The 24,091-nt window shown below is 44.2% G+C and overlaps 1 protein-coding gene across 1 annotated transcript in view; it reads right to left on the reverse strand.

The window, feature by feature from the left end:
• slc4a2.S (solute carrier family 4 (anion exchanger), member 2 S homeolog) overlaps positions 1-3,375 on the reverse strand; it is a 37,497-nt gene extending 34,122 nt beyond the window's left edge. The window contains exons 1-2 of the mRNA XM_041567265.1: positions 2,822-3,375; positions 865-1,048 (exon numbers count right to left, since the gene is read on the reverse strand). Coding sequence (XP_041423199.1) covers positions 865-945 — 81 coding nt within the window. The 5' untranslated portion in view covers positions 946-1,048; positions 2,822-3,375. The remainder of the gene's footprint in view (positions 1-864; positions 1,049-2,821) is intronic.
• Positions 3,376-24,091: the final 20,716 nt, after the last annotated feature.

A 24,091-nucleotide genomic window follows, 5' to 3' on the forward strand; every position in this document is an offset into this window, starting at 1 on the left:
CAGTATATCCCATTATATCCCACATTGCCCCTACAGTATATCCCACTATATCCCACATTGCCCCTACTGTATATCCCATTATATCCCACATTGCCCCTACAGTATATCCCACATTGCCCCTAAAGTATATCCCATTATACCCCACAGACCAATCGCACAGCTGCTAGGGTAACTAGGGGTAACTAAGAGTTTCTCTAGAGCAGGAGTTGGAATCTCTTCCCCTCCCCCAGTACAGTTAATAAAGGGGTGTCTTTCCTTGCAGGAGCTGGTGACAAGATAGAATAAGAATAATGTGAGCAGTTCTCATAGCGACCAGACAGCAGTTACATGCACAATGCAGTGAGAATAATGTGAGCAGTTACCCATAGCAACCAGACAGCAGTTACAGGCACAATGCAGTGAGAATAATGTGAGCAGTTACCCATAGCGACCAGACAGCAGTTACATGCACAATGCAGTGAGAATAATGTGAGCAGTTACCCATAGCAACCAGACAGCAGTTACAGGCACAATGCAGTGAGAATAATGTGAGCAGTTACCCATAGCAACCAGATAGCAGTTACAGGCACAATGCAGTGAGAGTAATGTGAGCAGTTACCCATAGCAACCAGATAGCAGTTACAGGCACAATGCAGTGAGAATAATGTGAGCAGTTACCCATAGCAACCAGACAGCAGTTACAGGCTGGGAGCAGTGAGCATAGTGAGGACAGTAAGTGGGCGAGTGCAGTGACAATAACGAGAGAAAGTGTAGGAAAGGTTGCTATGAGCGCTAAGCAAAGTTTCCCCTCTTTTACTTGGCAACCCCATGTTCTGCCCCTGTCCCACACAGAAGTATCATTATGATTGGGCGGGGCCTACTCACACTCTGGATGGCGGACGACACAATCTCGTGTATGTCAGAGGAAACCTTGGATCTGTTCATTGCAAAAGGAGGACAGGGCATCACCCGTCAGGAAGGGTCTCAGGGAGTGAGCTGGGGGCAAAGCCTTATATCAGCCATTCTCCTTGTCAGCACGGCGCAGTGGGAGGAGCTGCCACAACATAACCTGTAGGAAAGAGGAGGGAAGAGAAATGACATGCTTGCCTCTGTTTGGGCCAAGTCTACCAACCCTGATGGCTATTGGCATGTCCCATGCTGACAGGAGCAGCTCTCAGCCAATCAGAGAAGATATTATAGAATATACTGAGCACCCCTAATATCCTATGCACCCCTTATATACTGAATACCCCATATATACTGAGTACCCCTAATATCCTATGCACCCCTTATATACTGAATACCCTAATATCCATTGCGCCCCGAAAAAACTCCATACACCTAATATACTGTGTACCACAAATATTATGTATGGTGCATACAAAGTACAACTAATATCCTATGCACCCTGAATATACTCAGCAGCCCTATCCTATCCTATATACTGAATACCCCTAATATCCTATGCACCCCTAATGAACTCCGTGACCTTAATATACTGAGTACCCCTAATATCTTATGCACCCTTAATATACTTCATATCCCTAATATCCAATGCACTCGTAATATACTCTGTACCACTAAAAGTACTCCTAATATCCTATACACCCCAGATATATCCTGTACACCTAATATACTAAGTACCATCCATATACTATGCACCACTAAAATACTAAGTACCTTGCATATACTATGCACCCCTAATATCCTATTCACCCCTAATATCCCCTGTACCCCTAATATTCTAAGTGGCCCTGAATGTAATATGTACCCCTGAATACTATGGAACCCTATTGAACCCTGTACCCCTAATATACTAAATACCCTGCATATACTGAGTACCCCTAATAAACAAAGTACTCAGTATATAGTATGTGCTGTGCAGGTATAGGAAAGGGCCTGTGTAATGTGAGCATGAGCAGAGAGAGTAGGGAGGGAATAATGATGTCAGCACTTATGGGGAGGAGCTAACATTAGATAACTAAAGCATCTGTCTAGGAGAAGTTAATGTGGGCAAAGCTGTGGGGCATGGGCAGTGTAGGAATGGGAGGAGTTAATGCTAATAGTGTTGTAGGCAGGGGAGGAGTTAATGCCAATAGAATGATGGGCAGTGGAGGAGTTAATGCTAATAGTGTTGTAGGCAGGGGAGGAGTTAATGCTAATAGAGTGATGGGCAGGGGAGGGGTTAATGCTAATAGTGTTGTAGGCAGGGGAGGAGTTAATGCTAATAGAGTGATGGGCAGGGGAGGAGTTAATGCTAATAGTGTTGTAGGCAGGGGAGGAGTTAATGCTAATAGAGTGATGGGCAGGGGAGGGGTTCATGTCAATAGATTTATGGACAGAGGAAGAGTCAATGCTAATTGTTATGGGCAAAGAAGGGATTTAATGCTAACAGAGTCATGGGCAGGGGAGGAGTTAATGTTAATAAAGTGATATTCTAATAGAGTGATGCGCAGGGGAGGCATTAATGATAATAGAGTTATGAGCAGGGGAGGGGTAAATGCTAATAGAGTGATAAGCAGGGGAGGAGCTAATGCAAATAGAGTGATGGGCAGGGGAGGGGTTACTGCTAATAAAGTGATAAGCAGGGGAGGAGCTAATTCTAATAGAGTGATAAGCAGGGGAGGGGTTAATGCTAATAAACTGATAAGCTGGGGAGGGGTTAATGCTAATAGAGTGATGGGCAGGGGAGGGGTTAATGTAGGCAGATGTGGAGGGGAGAAATAAACAGGACAAACCTGGGCGGGGGCGGTGCTAATGTTAATAGAGTTCCAGGTAGGGGAGGGGCTACTTAGGGCCGGGCAGGCGGGGGAGGGGCTAGTGTAGAGAGCAGGTGTCTCACCTCCCATTCCGGACAGCGAGTCAGAACAGTACAGTGAACACGTGACGCTGCCGGCAGATCACATGATTGGGAGAGGCACGTGAAGAGCCTCCTGTACCCAAAATGCACCGCTCTCTCCCAACACTGATTGGTGTGTGGCCGTGGGCGGAGAGTGCGAGTCAGTGCGTGTGGGCAGGAGAGGCTGCTGGGAGCTGAGAGTCAGTCGCACTGAGGGGAAGGGGTTGTGGCGCCAGTTCCTGAGGAGGGTGAGGGGGAAACCTCAGGGGAGAGTGGGATGAGACTCATGTTGGTGAGTGTGTGGGGGAGGAGGTGCTGCAATGAGTCCCTGTGTAATTGGTCTGTTTGCATCAGCTGTTTATCTATAGAGAACACTGTATGGACAGCTGGAGGGGAGGAGCTCTAGTGTCTCTGCCTGTGCTGAACCCCAACACCTTCTTACTGTCACTGTTTAAATATATCTTCCACTGCCTTCTACTCACATTATATCTATCAGTCCTGCCCCAGTGAGCTTACACTCTAATGTCCCTGTCACATTCTCATCAGTCCCTGTCCCATTGAGCTTACACTCTAATGTCCCTGTCACATTCTCATCAGTCCCTGCCCCAGTGAGCTTACACTCTAATGTCCCTGTCAGATTCTCATCAGTCCCTGCCCCATTGAGCTTACACTCTAATGTCCCTGTCACATTCTCATCAGTCCCTGCCCCAGTGAGCTTACAATCTAATGTCCCTGTCACATTCTCATCAGTCCCTGCCCCAGTGAGCTTACACTCTAATGTCCCTGTCAGATTCTCATCAGTCCCTGCCCCATTGAGCTTACACTCTAATGTCCCTGTCACATTCTCATCAGTCCCTGCCCCATTGAGCTTACACTCTAATGTCCCTGTCACATTCTCATCAGTCCCTGCCCCATTGAGCTTACAATCTAATGTCCCTGTCACATTCCCATCAGTCCCTGCCCCAGTGAGCTTACACTCTAATGTCCCTGTCACATTCTCATCAGTCCCTGCCCCAGTGAGCTTACACTCTAATGTCCCTGTCACATTCTCATCAGTCCCTGCCCCATTGAGCTTACACTCTAATGTCCCTGTCACATTCTCATCAGTCCCTGCCCCAGTGAGCTTACAATCTAATGTCCCTGTCACATTCTCATCAGTCCCTGCCCCAGTGAGCTTACACTCTAATGTCCCTGTCACATTCTCATCAGTCCCTGCCCCATTGAGCTTACACTCTAATGTCCCTGTCACATTCTCATCAGTCCCTGCCCCATTGAGCTTACACTCTAATGTCCCTGTCACATTCTCATCAGTCCCTGCCCCAGTGAGCTTACACTCTAATGTCCCTGTCACATTCTCATCAGTCCCTGCCCCAGGGAGCTTACACTCTAATGTCCCTGTCACATTCCCATCAGTCCCTGCCCCATTGAGCTTACACTCTAATGTCCCTGTCACATTCCCATCAGTCCCTGCCCCATTGAGCTTACAATCTAATGTCCCTGTCACATTCTCATCAGTCCCTGCCCCAGTGAGCTTACAATCTAATGTCCCTGTCACATTCTCATCAGTCCCTGCCCCAGTGAGCTTACACTCTAATGTCCCTGTCACATTCTTATCAGTACCTGCCCCAGTGAGCTTACAATCTAATGTCCCTGTCACATTCTCATCAGTCCCTGTCCCAGTGAGCTTACAATCTAATGTCCCTGTCACATTCTCATCAGTCCCTGTCCCAGTGAGTTTACAATCTAAAGTTTAATGTTTGTGTCTCTGGTGTTTGAGTCTGGCAGCTCAGTAATTCAGGAGCAGATTCTGATCTGTTACAATTTTACATTTAGTTGCTACATTTGGTTGTTACACTTAGTTGATACGTTTAGTTGTTACACTTAGTTGTTATATTTAGTTGATACAATATAAATTGTTAAAATTAGTTGATACAATTAGTTGATACAATTAGTTGTTACAATTTGTTGATACAATTAGTTGATACAATTAGTTGTTACATTTAGTTGATACATTTCGTTGTTACATTTCGTTGTTACAATTAGTTGCTACATTTAGTTGTTAAAATGAGTTGATACAATTAGTTGATACAATTAGTTGATACATTAAGTTGATACATTTAGTTGGAACAATTAGTTGATACATTTAGTTGTAACAATTAGTTGATACATGTAGTTGTTACATTTAGTTAATACATTTAGTTGATACAATTAGTTGACACTTTACATTTCAATATTAGAAAAACGGTCACACATACAAAATGGAAAGTAATTGGAAACAGTCATTATTTCTAGTGATCTATCTGAAACCAACTCGTTGTTTGAAGGTGAACCACCCCTTTAATGTCAACTTTATATGGTCACAGAACAACCCCTCAGTGACTTCTAATATCCTTATCATTTACAGTAGGGGGTACATTATCCCTTATAATACATGAGTGATACTCAGAGTTCCCTGTATAACTCAGCCTGCAGCCTTGTGCCTTTATATGGTCACAGAACAACCCCTCAGTGACTTCTAATATCCTTATCATTTACAGTAGGGGGTACATTATCCCTTATAATACATGAGTGATACTCAGAGTTCCCTGTATAACTCAGCCTGCAGCCTTGTGCCTTTATATGGTCACAGAACAACCCCTCAGTGACTTCTAATATCCTTATCATTTACAGTAGGGGGTACATTATCCCTTATAATACATGAGTGATACTCAGAGTTCCCTGTATAACTCAGCCTGCAGCCTTGTGCCTTTATATGGTCACAGAAACAACCCCTCAGTGACTTCTAATATCCTTATCATTTACAGTAGGGGGTACATTATCCCTTATAATACATGAGTGATACTCAGAGTTCCCTGTATAACTCAGCCTGCAGCCTTGTGCCTTTATATGGTCACAGAACAACCCCTCAGTGACTTCTAATATCCTTATCATTTACAGTAGGGGGCACATTATCCCTTATAATACATGAGTGACACTCTCAAGTATAACACAGTTGTATGTATCGGTGTATGCAGACTTGCTGGACAGACAGACGAGGGGTAGACCAGACAGAAGGATGAGGGTAGGTGGGCACAGCTATAGGAATATAGAGACATTGGTACCTACCCTGGGTCGCAGGTCTGTGTGTGCAGTTGGGGAAAGTTAAAGTCACTAATCTGCTCCCAGTGCTGATCCCTCCCTCCCCCCCACTGTACAGACCCACCCCCCGTCACTCACACTGACCTGCCCCTTATTGCCCCTGTTAGTATATACACTGGATTGTGTCCCCTGTTAGCATATACACTGGATTGTGCCCCCTGTTAGTATATACACTGGATTGTGTCCCCTGTTAGCATATACACTGGATTGTGCCCCCTGTTAGCATATACAGTGGATTGTGCCCCCTGTTAGTATATACACTGGATTGTGCCCCCTGTTAGTATATACACTGGATTGTGCCCCCTGTTAGTATATACACTGGATTGTGTCCCCTGTTAGCATATACACTGGATTGTGCCCCCTGTTAGTATATACACTGGATTGTGCCCCCTGTTAGTATATACACTGGATTGTGCCCCCTGTTAGTATATACACTGGATTGTGCCCCCTGTTAGTATATACACTGGATTGTGCCCCCTGTTAGTATATACACTGGATTGTGCCCCTGTTAGTATATACACTGGATTGTGCCCCTGTTAGTATATACACTGGATTGTGGCCCCAGTGCTGCACTAACAGACTTCTATGGTTCCTGTGCCAGAGAGCAGATTGCAAGCTCTTGTGTCCTTGAGTGGCTGCTGGAGGAATATTCTGTACCCTGTGTCCCAGTGAGATAGAAGGGAAGGTCCTGCTACAAGGACTGTAAAATAGATTTCGTAAACCCTTGGCACCCTGCACCCTTTATTTCCCATTCCCTGCACCCTCTGTTCCCCTGTATGATTTCTCTGTGCCTCCTGCAAGTCCTGTATGTCAGGCAGGTTTGCTGGTGGGCCCCATACCTGGTGCAATATGAGCCTGCTCCCTGTCTCCCTGCCTAGCACCCAACCTCCTGCACCCCAAGCACAAACAAGGAACGTTACTCATTAATACAACTGTGGGGCAAGTGCCATATAGAGGGGTTACTCACTGGTGACTTTGGGGATTTTGGTGCCCTCCCTGTACCCCCTTTCATGGCCAAACTGTACCCTAAGACCTAAAATGAGCAATTCCTTGATATTTGGTGCCAGTAAACAATTGACTTAAAAACACAAAGTTGGAAAAGAGGAATAATCTTTGCACCCCAATGTCAGTATGGGGCCCCATGTAAACTCCTGTCTTTCCCTTATGGCACCTCTGTACCAAGACTTGCCCCTAGCATGATGCCCTGGCACAGTTTCTTCTTACCTATAGTCACCTGCTCATATGCAATGCTGCTGCCCTCCAGCACTGTCTCCTTCCTGCTGCTGCCCTCCAGCACTGTCTCCTTCCTGCTGCTGCCCTCCAGCACTGTCTCCTTCCTGCTGCTGCCCTCCAGCACTGTCTCCTTCCTGCTGCTGCCCTCCAGCACTGTCTCCTTCCTGCTGCTTCCCTCCAGCACTGTCTCCTTCCTGCTGCTGCCCTCCAGCACTGTCTCCTTCCTGCTGCTGCCCTCCAGCACTGTCTCCTTCCTGCTGCTGCCCTCCAGCACTGTCTCCTTCCTGCTGCTGCCCTCCAGCACTGTCTCCTTCCTGCTGCTGCCCTCCAGCACTGTCTCCTTCCTGCTGCTGCCCTCCAGCACTGTCTCCTTCCTGCTGCTGCCCTCCAGCACTGTCTCCTTCCTGCTGCTTCCCTCCAGCACTGTCTCCTTCCTGCTGCTTCCCTCCAGCACTGTCTCCTTCCTGCTGCTGCCCTCCAGCACTGTCTCCTTCCTGCCGCTGCCCTCCAGCACTGTCTCCTTCCTGCTGCTGCCCACACCATCTCCAACCAAAGCCTGGGAATAGGGGGTGACTGTCTGCCCCTCCCCCTGACACAGCTGCCCTCACAGGCTCCGCCCATCATCTACACACACCTAGCAACATGTTCACTACTACTGAGCACCCGCAACACCCACATCCTTAGCCTCCCTGGCCTTCTCCATCTCCTCCTGGAGTAGCTTCACCTATTCCTTAGATTGTGAGCTCCGTGGGGCAGAGACCTCTTTCATCCTGTGTTTCTTTACCTTTAAGTTAACTTTTTTGTGTGTTATAGAATGGGTAATTCTAAGCAACTTTTCAATTGGTCTACATTATTTATGTTTTATAGTTTTTTAATTATTTGTCTTCTTCTTCAGACTCTTTCCAGCTTTCAAATGGGGGTCACTGACCCCATCTGAAAAAACAAATGCTCTGTAAGGCTACACATGTGTTGTTATTTTTACTTTGTATTCCTCATCTTTCTATTCAGGCCTCTCCTATTCATATTCCAGTCTCTTATTCAAATCAATGCATGGTTGCTAGGGGAATTTGGACCTTAGCAACCAGATGGCTGAAATTGCAAACTGGAAAACTGCAGAATAAAAAGCTAAATAAGTCAAAAACGGCAATTGATAAAAAATGAAAACCAATTGTAAATTGTCTCAGAATATCCCTCTCTACATCTTACTAACAGTTAATTTAAAGGTGAACAACCCGTTTAATAGGTGCCCCCATTTATCTGTTAACAGGTCTTCCGGCATTATTCCATACTCACTCCCCTGCCACTCCTTCATCCACTCATACTCCCCCACTCTTACTCACTCCTTCATCCACTCATACTCCCCCACTCTTACTCACTCCTTCATCCACTCATACTCCCCCACTCTTACTCACTCCATAATCCACTCATACTCTTCCCACTCTTACTCAATCCATAATCCACTCATACTCCTCCCACTCTTACTCACTCCTTCATCCACTCATACTCCTCCCACTCTTACTCACTCCTTCATCTACTCATACTCCTCCCACACTTACTCACTCCTTCATCCACTCATACTCCTCCCACTCGTACTCACACCATAATCCACCCCTACCCCACTTCTACCCAGTCCCTTCTCACTCACTCACTTTCCCTCAGTCTCTGCTACTCCCCCAGAATATCACCAACCAGGGGCAACTGGCAGGGAAGTTATCAGGGTGGGAGGCTAAAGCTATGGGGGAGCAGCACCCATGAGACCAAAGCCTTGGGAGCCCGTGAGCAGTCTGGGTGCATAGACCCCTGTGATACTGCTGGGGTTCTGTGAGGCTCTATGAAGGTAAGAGAAATAAAGCAGTAGTAGGAGAAATGCAGCACAGGATAAACTATTTCATTTGGTCTCAGCACCCCCATTTCTTATAATTGAAGAGCCCACCCCTCATCTCAGGCAGTGAGCAAAGGCTGCGGGGGGGGGGGGGGCATGTGGAATTTGTGGTTCCTCAATCAGCATCTGAGAATTAATCACACAGATTAAACAGAGCAAAGCAAGTTCCACTTAACCCTCTCCCAGCCAGGGTCACATGGTTCCACACTAAGAGCATCTAAGGCTGACACTCGGACACACTGACACTCGGACACACTGACACTCGGACACAGTGACACTCGGACACACTGAGACACTGACACTCTGAGACACTGACACTCGGACACACTGACACTCGGACACACTGACACTCGGACACACTGACACTCGGACACAGTGACACTCGGACACACTGAGACACTGACACTCTGAGACACTGACACTCGGACACACTGACACTCGGACACACTGACACTCGGACACACTGACACTCGGACACACTGACACTCGGACACACTGACACTCGGACACACTGACACTCGGACACACTGACACTCGGACACACTGACACTCGGACACACTGACACTCGGACACAGTGACACTCGGACACACTGACACTCGGACACACTGACACTCGGACACACTGACACTCGGACACACTGACACTCGGACACACTGACACTCGGACACACTGACACTCGGACACACTGACACTCGGAGCAAGTGCACCCACGTATGGAGTGGCCATGTTGCCTGTGTTTGGGACACTAAGAATAAACAATTGCATCCAGAGTGGCTGTGTACAGCATTTCTATCAATATTCAGTCTCATCATGGCTTTGTACCACTGAGTAACAGACTGAGTGGATAGTTATAGTTCAGCTGAGAAACTGTGCACAAGGGACGCTACTGTACAAGTACAAATACACACCAATATGTGGCACTGCTTGTTCCGAGAACGTTATTATTGCAAATACTTCATTATCTGTTGTTTCTGTCGTTCCCTTCCTGCTCTTGAGCGCTCCATTGTTTTGTAACATCGGCTTCATAAACTTGTTTTGGAATTGATATGGATTGTATTTCACTGAGCATCATGGAAGTTGTACCTGACAGTGGTGTTTCTCTGCCCCTCCCCCAATACACTTATTTAAGAGAGTTTTACTAGAGAAGGGTGCACACCTGAGAAAGGGCTGCTGCCAAAATGTCACCTGCTCCTACTATAGCTACGGCTGCACCTGTAGTAGTACAACGTGCTCCCTCCAGTCTCACTGGTATCGGCTCATACAGGACATGTGGCCAGTTACAGAACCAGGCCCAGAACCTGATGGAATTCACTTTTGGGTACTTACAGCCAGGGCCAACCATCATGGGGGTACATCTGTACTGGGCCAAAAGGGGGGCTCAGCTGTGCTGCACATTTCAGTCTCTGGTGGGCCCCAAGGGGGAGTGGGCCTGGGTGCAATTGCAACCCCTGCTCCCCCCGATAGTTACGCCACTGGCCATCAGTGATTATTTTTAACTTATAATGGGGTCCTGACCACCAATGGTTCTTTATAACTTTTGTGCGAGGGGGGTTTAAGGTTTTTAGCATTGTCTGTGTGGGGTGGGCGGGATCTGAGGTGGGGCTTGTGGCTGGGAGCAAGGGGTCCAGAATATTTGGTTGTACCGGGGCCCCATGATTGGTGGCCCTGCTTACAGCTTAGTTCAGTTTTAGCCAGACCTCTACATGATTTTCTCAGACTCGCTTTCATCTGGTATTGTACCCACAGATTGTAGGACCACTCTCAGTCTGGCATTGAACAAGTAGCAAATGGAGAATAACCTGGGGGTATTCCTAAATAATAAGAGGAAGGGATCAATTATGGGGAAAGACAAGTTGAGATTAGTTACACTGGAGAAGAGACAGTTAAGGGGGATATGATCACTATATATAAATATATAAGGGAATATGATCACTATATATAAATATATAATAGAATTACAATTCAACAAAGAAGGTCCGCACTCTCAGGTCTTAAAAATCAAATATGGTTTATTTTAAAAAGACTTTCTAAAAAGTCTTTTTAAAATAAACCATATTTGATTTTTAAGACCTGAGAGTGCGGACCTTCTTTGTTGAATTGTAATTCTAAATATTTTGGACACTGCACCCAGGCACGCTTATACCATGTTACGTGAGTGCTGACTTCCCCATGGATAAATATATAATAGGATATGATCACTATATAAATATATAAGGGGATATGATCACTATATATAAATATATAAGGGGATATGATCACTATATATAAATATATAAGGGGATATGATCACTATATATAAATATATAAGGGGATATGATCACTGTATATAAATATATAAGGGGGATATGATCACTGTATATAAATATATAAGGGGATATGATCACTATATATAAATATATAAGGGGATATGATCACTATATATAAATATATAAGGGAATATGATCACTATATATAAATATATAAGGGGATATGATCACTATATATAAATATATAAGGGGGATATGATCACTATATATAAATATATAAGGGGATATGATCACTATATATAAATATATAAGGGGATATGATCACTATATATAAATATATAAGGGGATATGATCACTATATAAGGGTGGGTGTGTGGTTAAGTAGATTTGGGGTGATTATATACAGTTAGAGATACATATGGGCCCCTGCACCCCACTGTGCAATAATCAGATTGTTGGTTAACCCTTGGGGTGTGAGTAGTCAGGGCACTGGGATTGTATTAACCCTGTCACACACACACAGTATTGTTGCAAACATGAGACAGTTACACATTGTGAGAAGTAGTGAAAGAAACACATCAGTGATTGGCTACACACATAGTTCTAATGGTTGGGGAGACCAGTAGAGAATGTAGTAGAGATGTGTGGGGGCTGCGGGTCACTTATTTAGTCAGTAAGGAGTGGAAGGACTGGTTGCTATGGTTATCACAGCAGTGCCCAGTTGCAAGTCTGTTGGTAAATAAAGGGCCGGAGTGGGGGGAACAGGAATATGTGAGCCGGACACAAGCTGTAGTCACACGGCACCCGCTGAGCCTTAATTAATGTTATTCCCAGGATTTATTATTGATCCGCAGGGAGAGCAGGGGGGGAATTCCAAAGACCGGCCCAAACACGCCCAGCTCATGTGGCCCCTGGGTTATATTCAGCAAGGGGCCACTAAGCATGCTGGGATACATTGATATTTTCTTACTGGTGTGTGGGATGGAGGGCCACATCATTGCTCCCCAAATCCTACTCCACAGGGAAAGAGAGAGAGTGTCAGGAAAGAGTTAAATAGTTACCCATGCGGTATGACTGTGGGGAAGGGGGGACAGGCGCCAGTAACAGGCAGGGGGGCAGCAGCTGATGTGTTTACATGTCAATAGGGCTGAGTCCCACGCAGTGTCTCCTCATTCATGTTCTGCAGGAGGGAAGCACTGGCACAACTACACATTGCTGAGCAACACCTGTGTGTATAGCCTGCGGAGCTGGGGAGTCTCATGTGGGGGACACAGGTGGAGCAGGGGGACTAAAACTATATACTGAGTGGTACAACTATATCTCTCCTATAACTATATACTGAGTGGTACAACTATATCTCTCCCCTGACTATAACTATATACTGAGTGGTACAACTATATCTCTCCTATAACTATATACTGAGTGGTACAACTATATCTCTCCCCTGACTATAACTATATACTGAGTGGTACAACTATATCTCTCCTATAACTATATACTGAGTGGTACAACTATATCTCTCCCCTGATTTTAACTATATACTGAGTGGTACAACTATATCTCTCCCCCGACTATAACTATATACTGAGTGGTACAACTATATCTCTCCCCCGACTATAACTATATACTGAGTGGTACAACTATATCTCTCCCCCGACTATAACTATATACTGAGTGGTACAACTATATCTCTCCCCTGACTATAACTATATACTGAGTAGTACAACTATATCTCTCCCCCGACTATAACTATATACTGAGTGGTACAACTATATCTCTCCCCTGACTATAACTATATACTGAGTGGTACAACTATATCTCTCCCCTGACTATAACTATATACTGAGTGGTACAACTATATCTCTCCCCTGACTATAACTATATACTGAGTGGTACAACTATATCTCTCCCCTGACTATAACTATATACTGAGTGGTACAACTATATCTCTCCCCTGACTATAACTATATACTGAGTAGTACAACTATATCTCTCCCCTGACTATAACTATATACTGAGTGGTACAACTATATCTCTCCCCTGACTATAACTATATACTGAGTGGTACAACTATATCTCTCCCCTGACTATAACTATATACTGAGTGGTACAACTATATCTCTCCCCCGACTATAACTATATACTGAGTGGTACAACTATATCTCTCCCCTGACTATAACTATATACTGAGTGGTACAACTATATCTCTCCCCCGGGGGGCAGACTATAGTATATTATCTTAACCAGACTTTTTGATTAATTAGGAAAGTAACAGACACAATGTGTTGCCAATAACAGACTAATGTGCCACAATCCTGGTGCTGCTCTCTGTATAGTTCACATTGGGAAGCAGAAAGATAAACAATGAAAGTTGTTGTGTCTCAAATGGAATCTTACTCACCATTACATCTATACACAAGAGACTCACATTGCCCATCACTTACCCTAGAAATACTCATTGTCTCCAAAGACTTAGAGCTGCTCCCCCCCCAAAAAGCAAATTGCCATTGGTGGGGAGCAAAAGAAACCCCAAAGAGTCATTGAACAAAAAGAAATGGAATGGAACCAGAGAAATCAAGTGACTGTACGACGAGTCACTGTATCAGGGAACAAGTCCGCACATGAATCCCTTTATTGACCTTTAGGCGGTACAGGCTAATATAATGAATGTGCCCATTCCCAACTCAGTGCCCCCTGCCCTCACACCCTCATATTATTACTCTTCCACAATGGGTACAAAGTGCATTCATGTTGAAAGTGAAAAGTAGAGGAAACGGCATATTTGTTACTCATACTTCCTACTCGTACTTACTACTCATACTTCCTATTCATGCTTCCTAATAATACTTCCTACTCATACTTCCTATTCATGCTTCCTACTAATACTTCCTACTCATACTTCCAATGCATACTTCCTATTCATGCTTCCTACTAATACTTCCTACTCATACTTCCTATTCATGCTTCCTACTCATACTTCCAATGCATACTTCCTATTCATGCTTCCTACTAATACTTCCTACTCATACTTCCTATTCATGCTTCCTACTCATACTTCCAATGCATACTTCCTATTCATGCTTCCTACTAATACTTCCTACTCATATTTCCTATTCATGCTTCCTACTTATAATTCCTACTTATACTTCCTATTCATGCTTCCTACTAATACTTCCTACTCATACTTCCTATTCATGCTTCCTACTAATAATTCCTACTCATACTTCCTACTAATACTTCCTACTCATACTTCCTACTAATACTTCCTACTCATACTTCCTTCTGGGGAACCCACTGAATCCCTGCTCCCAGGTAACCACCCTTCAGTTAAAGGCACATGAAGTAAAGTGACTTTCCCCAGTGTATTTGCGTCCAACACAAGTGCAAAGGGATCGCAATTTGCCTCTGGAATAGAATTCAGTGTATCAAAGTAAATTAGAAAGTAGAATTCAGTCCATTCAATGAAATCAGTCTCCTCCAAAGCATCGCAAGGACCAGCCAGTGTGCACATGTGATGCCCCCCCACCTTGTGCAGCCAATCAGATCTCTACTTGCAGTGACCCTGTCTTTCCTTTTGCCTCCAATTCCCTCCTGGTTCTGCTTCTTGTCTGAGTTACTCCTAGAATATTCCTGGTCTGACATTTAAAGGGGACCTGTCATCCAGACATATAAAGCTGAAAATTAAAAGTCATTTTCAACTGAATCAAGAAACCCAAATTCTTTTTCTTAAAGCAACCATACCTGTTATAAAGGTATTTAAAAAATCTGAGTTGTCAATCATATATTTCTCTTTCCATTCTGCACTTCCTACATGTCACTGCCCCTCTCCACATTGCCCCTCCCTCCTCCTCATCTAATTTTGTAGTGCGTGGGCATCAGCTCCACAATTCTGGCATATAAACAAGTATAACCCTAATTTGGTTACTGTCTATTTAAATTGCAATTAACCCTTGGCAATCCAGGGTCCTGAGTCCCTTTTGCATATGAAAATTACTGGGAACTGGGATTTACAGTGCAGTGCCTCCACCTAGAGAACACTGAGGAGCAGGGGGGCTCCACTAGGAATAATAAAACACACAGTTTGCAAATTAAACAGATATAAACTTTATATAAACTGCAGTAAAACTTGTGCAAACTAATGCACACGTGGGACCTACCTAACCTATTAGGTACTTAACTGTTGCTCCAACACAGTCCTTTTTAATTTCAAAGTCCCAATCCTCCAGAAGAGGTTAATAACCACACAGTTGAAATGAAATGTCCCTTCCCCAGAGCTCTTATAACCCAGGTTGCGCTACCTTTCTCAAAAGTACCTCTCTCTTTTTTAACTTAGCAGCTGCTCCCACGTAGCAGGTAAATGCACAAGACCTGTCCTCAAATTGGGACCCCACGGTGAGGGAATGTGCGACAGGTTCAGCCCAGAGTCACTGCAGCCTATTTACTGTATATTACTAGAGAACTCACCAGCCCCTCCCCCTAGTAAGGGCCCGCCTCTCAGTACTCAAAGCCTATTGGAGGAATTACAGGGCAAAGCTAGAGAAGTATATAAGCCCCTCCACCAGTAAGGGCCCGCCTCTCAATACTCAACGCCTATTGGAGGAATTACAGGGCAAAGCTAGAGAAGTATATAAGCCCCTCCTCCCAGTAAGGGCCCGCCTCTCAGTACTCAATGCCTATTGGAGGAATTACAGGGCAAAGCTAGAGAAGTATATAAGACCCTCCTCCCAGTAAGGGCCTGCCTCTCAGTACTCAAAGCCTATTGGAGGAATTACAGGGCAAAGCTAGAGAAGTATATAAGCCCCTCCACCAGTAAGGGCCCGCCTTTCAGTACTCAACGCCTATTGGAGGAATTACAGGGCAAAGCTAGAGAAGTATATAAGCCCCTCCTCCCAGTAAGGGCCCGCCTCTCAGTACTCAAAGCCTATTGGAGGAATTACAGGGCAAAGCTAGAGAAGTATATAAGCCCCTCCACCAGTAAGGGCCCGCCTCTCAGTACTCAACGCCTATTGGAGGAATTACAGGGCAAAGCTAGAGAAGTATATAAGCCCCTCCTCCCCGTAAGGGCCCGCCTCTCAGTACTCAATGCCTATTGGAGGAATTACAGGGCAAAGCTAGAGAAGTATATAAGCCCCTCCTCCCAGTAAGGGCCCGCCTCTCAGTACTCAATGCCTATTGGAGGAATTACAGGGCAAAGCTAGAGAAGTATATAAGCCCCTCCACCAGTAAGGGCCCGCCTTTCAGTACTCAACGCCTATTGGAGGAATTACAGGGCAAAGCTAGAGAAGTATATAAGCCCCTCCTCCCAGTAAGGGCCCGCCTCTCAGTACTCAATGCCTATTGGAGGAATTACAGGGCAAAGCTAGAGAAGTATATAAGCCCCTCCACCAGTAAGGGCCCGCCTTTCAGTACTCAACGCCTATTGGAGGAATTACAGGGCAAAGCTAGAGAAGTATATAAGCCCCTCCTCCCAGTAAGGGCCCGCCTCTCAGTACTCAAAGCCTATTGGAGGAATTACAGGGCAAAGCTAGAGAAGTATATAAGCCCCTCCACCAGTAAGGGCCCGCCTCTCAGTACTCAACGCCTATTGGAGGAATTACAGGGCAAAGCTAGAGAAGTATATAAGCCCCTCCTCCCAGTAAGGGCCCGCCTCTCAGTACTCAATGCCTATTGGAGGAATTACAGGGCAAAGCTAGAGAAGTATATAAGCCCCTCCTCCCAGTAAGGGCCTGCCTCTCAGTACTCAAAGCCTATTGGAGGAATTACAGGGCAAAGCTAGAGAAGTATATAAGCCCCTCCCCCAGTAAGGGCCCGCCTCTCAGTACTCAAAGCCTATTGGAGGAATTACAGGGCAAAGCTAGAGAAGTATATAAGCCCCTCCTCCCAGTAAGGGCCCGCCTCTCAGTACTCAAAGCCTAATGGAGGAATTACAGGGCAAAGCTAGAGAAGTATATAAGCCCCTCCTCCCAGTAAGGGCCCGCCTCTCAGTACTCAAAGCCTATTGGAGGAATTACAGGGCAAAGCTAGAGAAGTATATAAGCCCCTCCACCAGTAAGGGCCCGCCTCTCAGTACTCAACGCCTATTGGAGGAATTACAGGGCAAAGCTAGAGAAGTATATAAGCCCCTCCTCCCAGTAAGGGCCCGCCTCTCAGTACTCAATGCCTATTGGAGGAATTACAGGGCAAAGCTAGAGAAGTATATAAGCCCCTCCTCCCAGTAAGGGCCTGCCTCTCAGTACTCAAAGCCTATTGGAGGAATTACAGGGCAAAGCTAGAGAAGTATATAAGCCCCTCCACCAGTAAGGGCCCGCCTCTCAGTACTCAACGCCTATTGGAGGAATTACAGGGCAAAGCTAGAGAAGTATATAAGCCCCTCCTCCCAGTAAGGGCCCGCCTCTCAGTACTCAATGCCTATTGGAGGAATTACAGGGCAAAGCTAGAGAAGTATATAAGCCCCTCCTCCCAGTAAGGGCCCGCCTCTCAGTACTCAAAGCCTATTGGAGGAATTACAGGGCAAAGCTAGAGAAGTATATAAGCCCCTCCACCAGTAAGGGCCCGCCTTTCAGTACTCAACGCCTATTGGAGGAATTACAGGGCAAAGCTAGAGAAGTATATAAGCCCCTCCCCCAGTAAGGGCCCGCCTCTCAGTACTCAAAGCCTATTGGAGGAATTACAGGGCAAAGCTAGAGAAGTATATAAGCCCCTCCTCCCAGTAAGGGCCCGCCTCTCAGTACTCAAAGCCTATTGGAGGAATTACAGGGCAAAGCTAGAGAAGTATATAAGCCCTCCTCCCAGTAAGGGCCCGCCTCTCAGTACTCAATGCCTATTGGAGGAATTACAGGGCAAAGCTAGAGAAGTATATAAGCCCCTCCTCCCAGTAAGGGCCTGCCTCTCAGTACTCAAAGCCTATTGGAGGAATTACAGGGCAAAGCTAGAGAAGTATATAAGCCCCTCCACCAGTAAGGGCCCGCCTCTCAGTACTCAACGCCTATTGGAGGAATTACAGGGCAAAGCTAGAGAAGTATATAAGCCCCTCCTCCCAGTAAGGGCCCGCCTCTCAGTACTCAATGCCTATTGGAGGAATTACAGGGCAAAGCTAGAGAAGTATATAAGCCCCTCCTCCCAGTAAGGGCCCGCCTCTCAGTACTCAAAGCCTATTGGAGGAATTACAGGGCAAAGCTAGAGAAGTATATAAGCCCCTCCACCAGTAAGGGCCCGCCTTTCAGTACTCAACGCCTATTGGAGGAATTACAGGGCAAAGCTAGAGAAGTATATAAGCCCCTCCCCCAGTAAGGGCCCGCCTCTCAGTACTCAAAGCCTATTGGAGGAATTACAGGGCAAAGCTAGAGAAGTATATAAGCCCCTCCTCCCAGTAAGGGCCCGCCTCTCAGTACTCAAAGCCTATTGGAGGAATTACAGGGCAAAGCTAGAGAAGTATATAAGCCCCTCCTCCCAGTAAGGGCCCGCCTCTCAGTACTCAAAGCCTATTGGAGGAATTACAGGGCAAAGCTATAGAAGTATATAAGCCCCTCCTCCAGTAAGGGCCCGCCTCTCAGTACTCAAAGCCTATTGGAGGAATTACAGGGCAAAGCTAGAGAAGTATATAAGCCCCTCCTCCCAGTAAGGGCCCGCCTCTCAGTACTTAAAGTCTCTTTGGGGTAAATAAAAAAAAAAGGAGACTTTATGGATTGGGAAAATGAATTTGAAAAGTTTATAGAGAGAGTGAAATGAAAATGTATTTAGCTGATAGCAGCACATTAGAGAGACGCACGGAGAGGTACATAATATTGGCTCTTGGTACGTAATGAGGTGAAGAAAACAAATGAATTCTAAGCAGAAATAGAATTTGTCATTGAAGGAATAAGGAAGGAATAAAAAAAGTGCAGTGCTGCTTCCAGTGTATAACGTTATGTATCAGGTGCCTCTACAACGTGTTTTATACATGAAATCACTTTACAATACAAATTGTTTGTAGCCTGACACACTCCTCTAGTGGCCAAACACAGCTATAACGATGGAACTTGGAAAATGTCCCCAAAGCCTGCTAGTAAGTTAGAATGATACATTTTATTACATGTTATTTAAATTCAAACATTCCCCTCATGGCGCCTAACGCGTTTCATGCTGACGTAGCACTTAGTCCCAGGCAATCTCTAGCAAATCACTTACTTTCTGACCCTCCCCACAATAAAACCAGTCACATATGTCACATATAATATTCATATAATATTCATATATATTTAGGGCTATTGGCTGCGTTGTTTTTGTCACAATATCATCTAAATAATCCATGTTTTGGGGTATTACAAAAAGATATAAATACGAAGTATAAAAAGTCATGAAAAGTAGTAGATATCATTAAATATAACAAGTTACATCAAAATTATAGTCTAATCCAAGTGGCAACCTGGTTTGTAAGTGGAATATCCAGTGTACTTGTCTTTTTCCCAATTTTGTCACAAAATCTCCTCCTCTGACACCTGTTCTAATCTGTTCTAATAATCTGTTCTAATAATCTGTTCTAATAATCTGTTCTAATATTTTCCATTACTCTCGGCAAAATGCCTAGTGCCATTGGTTTTATTGCTTGATATTATTGACCTGATTAATATGTTCTCTAATGCGTAAGTGATCTACTAGTACAGCCTACATATTGTAAGCAATCCCTTTACTACAGCAGTTGATATATTGTTTGATGTTATATGTACTAATAGTCAGTGTGGAGTAAACTTCTTGTGAGATCTTTAAGTACTTCCATGTAATGCAGCGGTTGTGTCCGCACTTGTAACATCTATAAATGTCAGGAATTCACCTTGTTTCTTATCTTGTTTCTCTCTATAGACTTGGGGATAAGAGTATGAGCCCATCTCAGCACATGACTTACCCCTGGGACCAGTGTATCAAAGAAATCTCCATCCGCATACAGGATCGGCACAAACTTCTTAATCACCTTACCTACACTTAACTATACTTTTGTATTACCTACTGTATCTTGTGATAAAAATATTTTGTCTCCACCGTTTGTTTTTTATTCTTTGGGAACAAGAGGGTCTCTCTATCTGTGGTTTCAGTTTTTCTATTTGCCTTATTGATAATTTCACTGCTATAACGTCTCTCTTTAATCTGCTCTTCATGTCAGCTGCTCCTGTTTTATATTCTCCTATAGTTGAACTGTTCCTCTCCCTGCGCAAATACTGCCCTGTGGGGATTCCAGCGATTTGGCTCCTTGGATGACAGGAATGTGCATTTAGCAGCGTATTCCCACTACAGGGATTTCAATAGATCCTTGAATTTAGCTTATTTGATTTAGCACTAAGTTTTACATCTAGAAATTCTATTTCCGTTTTCGAGAAATCATCTGTCAAGCGTAGATTCAAATCATTCGTGTTGATTTTCTGTACAAATTCCCTAAACTGCTGTTCCTTCCCTGTCCAGATGCACAGTAAGTCGTCCATATAGCGAATATATAGCTTCAGATGTCGTCCATATAGCGAATATATAGCTTCAGATGTCGTCCATATAGCGAATATATAGCTTCAGATGTCGTCCATATAGCGAATATATAGATTCCAAGGATTAGCTTCAGATGTCGTCCATATAGCGAATATATAGCTTCAGATGTCGTCCATATAGCGAATATATAGCTTCAGATGTCGTCCATATAGCGAATATATAGCTTCAGATGTCGTCCATATAGCGAATATATAGCTTCAGATGTCGTCCATATAGCGAATATATAGCTTCAGATGTCGTCCATATAGCGAATATATAGCTTCAGATGTCGTCCATATAGCGAATATATAGCTTCAGATGTCGTCCATATAGCGAATATATAGCTTCAGATGTCGTCCATATAGCGAATATATAGCTTCAGATGTCGTCCATATAGCGAATATATAGCTTCAGATGTCGTCCATATAGCGAATATATAGCTTCAGATGTCGTCCATATAGCGAATATATAGCTTCAGATGTCGTCCATATAGCGAATATATAGCTTCAGATGTCGTCCATATAGCGAATATAGCTCAGATGCGTCCATATAGGAATAGCTTCAGATGTCGTCCATATAGCGAATATATAGCTTCAGATGTCGTCCATATAGCGAATATATAGCTTCAGATGTTGTCCATATAGCGAATATATAGCTTCAGATGTCGTCCATATAGCGAATATATAGCTTCAGATGTCGTCCATATAGCGAATATATAGCTTCAGATGTCGTCCATATAGCGAATATATAGCTTCAGATGTCGTCCATATAGCGAATATATAGCTTCAGATGTTGACTTGTTTCTGCAGCAATGTGGGGTTCCTCCCACCAACCCAGGTACAGACACGGCTGTCATCATCATCATCATCATTTATTTATATATGATATATAGTCCCACACTGCTGCACATAATGTTGCTCGTTGAACAGAAAATAATAGCTAGGAGTAAAACTTCTTTTAGATCTTCTGTATAACCACTATAGTTATCCAAATGATATTTGATTGCTTCCACTCCTGTATCATGTGGAATAGAGGAATAGAGCGAAGTCACGTCCAATGTGGCCCAACTACACTCCTCACACCACACGATATGGTTCAATGTATCTGTTGTGTCCCTTACATAGCTGCCAAGTCATAATACTACTGCTTGTAGATGAGCATCTATCCATTCGGACAAGTGCTCATTTAATGAACCTATTCCAGAAATAATTGGCCTCTCTATGGCTGGTCTCTGAGCTTTATGTACTTTCGGTAAATGATAAAAAGTAGGTGTGACTGGAAATTTTGGTATAAGATAATCTTTTATAATACACAAAAGCCATGAATATCCTGTAAATTATATCCTTATAAACGGTGAGTTCTGATGTCATCAGTTATAAACGGTGAGTTCTGATGTCATTTCTGTCACATGACTCACTAAAACTTGTGTATTATAATAAATAAAGTACCCCCAGTTGTAAAATATGAGGATATTAGAAGTTACCTTGGAGTTCCATGACCTGTATAAAAACACTCAGCCTTCGGCCTCGTACTTTTATATGGTCATGAAACTCCTCGGTAACTTATAATATCCTTATATTTTACAAAAGGGGGTACTTTATTCACTATATTATGTCATTGATCAAATCTTTTGTATATGCTAAGTCAACCAATGTCACTAGTTTCTCCAATAATGTTTTTGTTTGGATCTAATGGTAGATAAGCTTGTCTGTCATGAAGTTGTCTTTGTGCTTCATTTTTGTACATTAAAACTACCACTAGTCCACCTTTATCTGCATTTTTTATTACAATAGAATCATCATTCTGTGGTTCTTTTAAAGCAGCTCTTTCTACACCTCCCAAATTAGAGGACCCCTGGTTCACATTTACTTGTTGGTTAATTGGTTAACATCAAGCATAGTTTCAAAAATATCAAAATTTCTACTAAGTGAAAATGATTAACCTTTTGCTCGTACTTTCAAATGAATCGGTGACAGTTTCTTTGACGAAAGATTCAATACTTTTTCGGCGTTTTCTTCCTGAGTGCACAGCTTTCCCGATCCTTCTCTCTTGGGAGTTCCTGGTCTTCCGTATAGTTCCTGGTCTTCCAGAATGATCTGTTTGTTTTTTCTGTGTCCATTGTCTGTTTTCTGTTCCCGATATTTCCTCTGTTCCTAAAAAAAACTCTTTGGGCTTTTTCAGTTCTGTTAACCTGTGAAGAGCCAGCAAAAGAGCCTTCCGAAAGGTCATCTCCCCCCATACTTGAGAAATTAACTTTTTTGGGGGCGTTTCAGAATTGATCTTTGGGGGTGTAGCTGGTTCCCTGTGTATATCTCATTTCTCTTCTTCTCTGTGCCCAAGTATATACCTGGTCTCTGCCATAATCCATAGTGTCCCTGATACATTTTTACTTTTTATTTTCCATGATATCCATTTCTCTTTTGTTAACCTTTTTTTGGTAATCTCATGGATCTCTCTATATTGTGTATACATAGTAACATAGTAAGTAAGGTTGAAAAAAGACACATGTCCATCGAGTTCAACCTTTTTTTTTCTTTTTATTAACTACCTAACTGCCAGTTGATCCAGAGGAAGGCAAAAAACCCATCTGAAGTCTCTCCAATTTGCCTCAGAGGGGGAAAAATTCCTTCCTGACTCCAAAATGGCAATGGGACTAGTCCCTGGATCAACTTGTACTATGAGCTATCTCCCATAACCCTGTATTCCCTCACTTGCTAAACACCATCCAACCCCTTCTTATACCTATCTAATGTATCAGCCAGTACCCCTGATTCACTTCCAGCTCTCCCTGTAACACCCCTTTCCCTCCTCTAATCTCATTGGCTCCCTCCTGTCTGCTGGGAGGAGCTACTGGTGAATAAAGCATCCGACCCTTCCTTGTACCTATCTAATGTATCAGCCTGTACCCCTGATTCACTTCCCAGCTCTCCCTGTAACACCCCTTTCCCTCCTCTAATCTCATTGGCTCCCTCCTGTCTGCTGGGAGGAGCTACTGGTGAATAAAGCATCCGACCCTTCCTTGTACCTATCTAATGTATCAGCCTGTACCCCTGATTCACTTCCCAGCTCTCCCTGTAACACCCCTTTCCCTCCTCTAATCTCATTGGCTCCCTCTTGTCTGCTGGGAGGAGCTACTGGTGAATAAAGCATCCGACCCTTCCTTGTACCTATCTAATGTATCAGCCTGTACCCCTGATTCACTTCCCAGCTCTCCCTGTAACACCCCTTTCCCTCCTCTAATCTCATTGGCTCCCTCTTGTCTGCTGGGAGGAGCTACTGGTGA

This window comes from Xenopus laevis, chromosome 6S (genome assembly GCF_017654675.1).
Source record: "Xenopus laevis strain J_2021 chromosome 6S, Xenopus_laevis_v10.1, whole genome shotgun sequence".
NCBI lineage: Eukaryota > Metazoa > Chordata > Amphibia > Anura > Pipidae > Xenopus > Xenopus laevis.